The sequence below is a fragment of the Macadamia integrifolia genome, chromosome 7 (assembly GCF_013358625.1).
Source record: "Macadamia integrifolia cultivar HAES 741 chromosome 7, SCU_Mint_v3, whole genome shotgun sequence".
Classification (NCBI taxonomy): domain Eukaryota; kingdom Viridiplantae; phylum Streptophyta; class Magnoliopsida; order Proteales; family Proteaceae; genus Macadamia; species Macadamia integrifolia.
Genome location: NC_056563.1, coordinates 26,332,188 through 26,334,067, shown reverse-complemented (window position 1 = coordinate 26,334,067; position 1,880 = coordinate 26,332,188). Strand labels below are relative to the sequence as shown.

Here is a 1,880-nt window from a genome sequence, read left to right as displayed (position 1 = left end):
GTTTGTGTTGGTTGAATCTTATGAGACATTGTTCAATGAAATGGATTTTACAGGTTCAAAATCTGAAGGATCTGGGAGGCGGATGAGGGAAGTTGCTTGCCCTACTTGTACGGTACACTTACAGGTTTGAAGCCTAGCTCTGCGCATTTAACTGAATTTGTCACATTCTAATTGCCATCAGTGGTCAAGTTTTGGTTTCTCTTTCTCAAATAAATCTCTTAGCTACTTGGGGGTTATCTTTGCAGGTCCAAGTTCCAAGCTCTGGTTCTGAGACCATTGAGTGTGGGGTTTGCCAACACCCATTTCTTGTTGGTGCTCATTGAGCCGCCTCAAAACACTACCATTACAAAGTTCCAGCAACTGCAGTAAAATTGACACTCAAGCGATTATCTTCATGGTTTTAATTTTCCATTCTGATTTGATCGACTGACTCCGGTTGCGTTCAATATTAATAAGCGACTGATTTTTGGAGTTTGTATATATTATCTCCAGTTATGTACATCTCTGTTGAGCTTTTTAGGTCAGTTGATGTACTATTACGTGAATTTCATGTTCTAAAGCCCCCTTCTGCTACATTTGTTTTTGTTCATAAAAGCAACCTTTGTACAGGCTCATGCATCATTATTTATATTTGGAGTTAGTTTTCTGTAGATCCCTGCTGGGACCATGGCTTAAGGTAACTCGGGAGGTTAATGATCTGTTGGAAAGAGGTAGACGAGGCTGGTTTGGTCCCTTGTGTAGAACTTGAATATTTTACTGGTATTGGGGATATCTAGGTCAACAGCCCTCCCTAGTGGTGGCGATTGATACCATGTGGCTCGAGCCATTAGTTTTACTTACCGGTATTGCAGAGAATCTCGGGTTGGCATCATTTATCACAGTTTCAAACCTTGGAAGCAACCTCTCTTGGGAGGCAGCCTTAGGGGTGGGTGGGATGGGAAAGAGGTGGTAGACAAGGGGTTTCTTACTTGCAGTGTAGCAGGCTCAACTGAAGGGTTGGAACATTAAGGAAGTATGGGGTAATTTTAACAAATTAAAGTACTTATTTATTTATTTTTACCCAAGAGCCACATCATGGCCCTGGAGCTGAGTTTCCCTTTTCCTGGATATCTATATATCTTCTTCCTACGTCCCTTTTCTTGGATATCTATAATCTTCTGCCTACCATCTCCTTTTGGCTCAGGCCCACTAATGGTGTAATTGTTTTTTGAGTAACTGAGCCCACAGGGTTAAGAACAACAAAACTTGTGTTGATTTGTACTTCTGACATTGATGTTCTCAATTGTTTAAGACACTCCTAGCCCTGTATAATGTAAAAACCCCATAGAGCAGATCAGGTCTTCCTATGAGAACGTTCTTTTATGGACCTATGATAGACATGTGGATTCTATTAAGTCCATGAAAGCAATGCAATTAAGAGAGAGAGAGAGAGAGAGAGAGAGAGAGAGACTTAAAACCCTAGCCCAACTCTGAGTCCCCTGAACTGGGCCCAAACCCGACTTGATCCTGACTCAGGGTCGTAAAACTTAAACCCTGGCCCTATTCTTCAGGGTTCAACCCAACCTTTACCCGCTCTGATTGGCCCTGATTTTTCAGGGTCGGGACGGGATGACCCTAACCTTGACCTTGATTGACCTTGACCTTGGTTTGTCATCAATGGTTGGATATAACTTAACCCTGACCCTGACCTTGCAAAATATGAAATAATTTAAAAATAAAAAATATTTATAATAAAGAGGAGATAAAAAATATAAAGTTACAAATTACTTGTCTTGGTAAAAAAGGCAACAAAGATATTTTTTTTGGTAAAAAACAGCAAGAGAGATCGGTGAGAAGATATACTAGGAGTTTTGAGGTGTCAATGACTCAATGTCAAACAA

The 1,880-nt window shown here is 40.6% G+C and overlaps 1 protein-coding gene across 1 annotated transcript in view; it reads left to right on the top strand.

The window, feature by feature from the left end:
• The window catches only part of LOC122085215 (protein FREE1-like), a 12,355-nt gene extending 11,705 nt beyond the window's left edge, over positions 1-650 (top strand). The window contains exons 9-10 of the mRNA XM_042653693.1: positions 54-124; positions 246-650. Of these exons, the coding sequence (XP_042509627.1) occupies positions 54-124; positions 246-323 (149 nt within the window). The 3' untranslated portion in view covers positions 324-650. The remainder of the gene's footprint in view (positions 1-53; positions 125-245) is intronic.
• Positions 651-1,880: the final 1,230 nt, after the last annotated feature.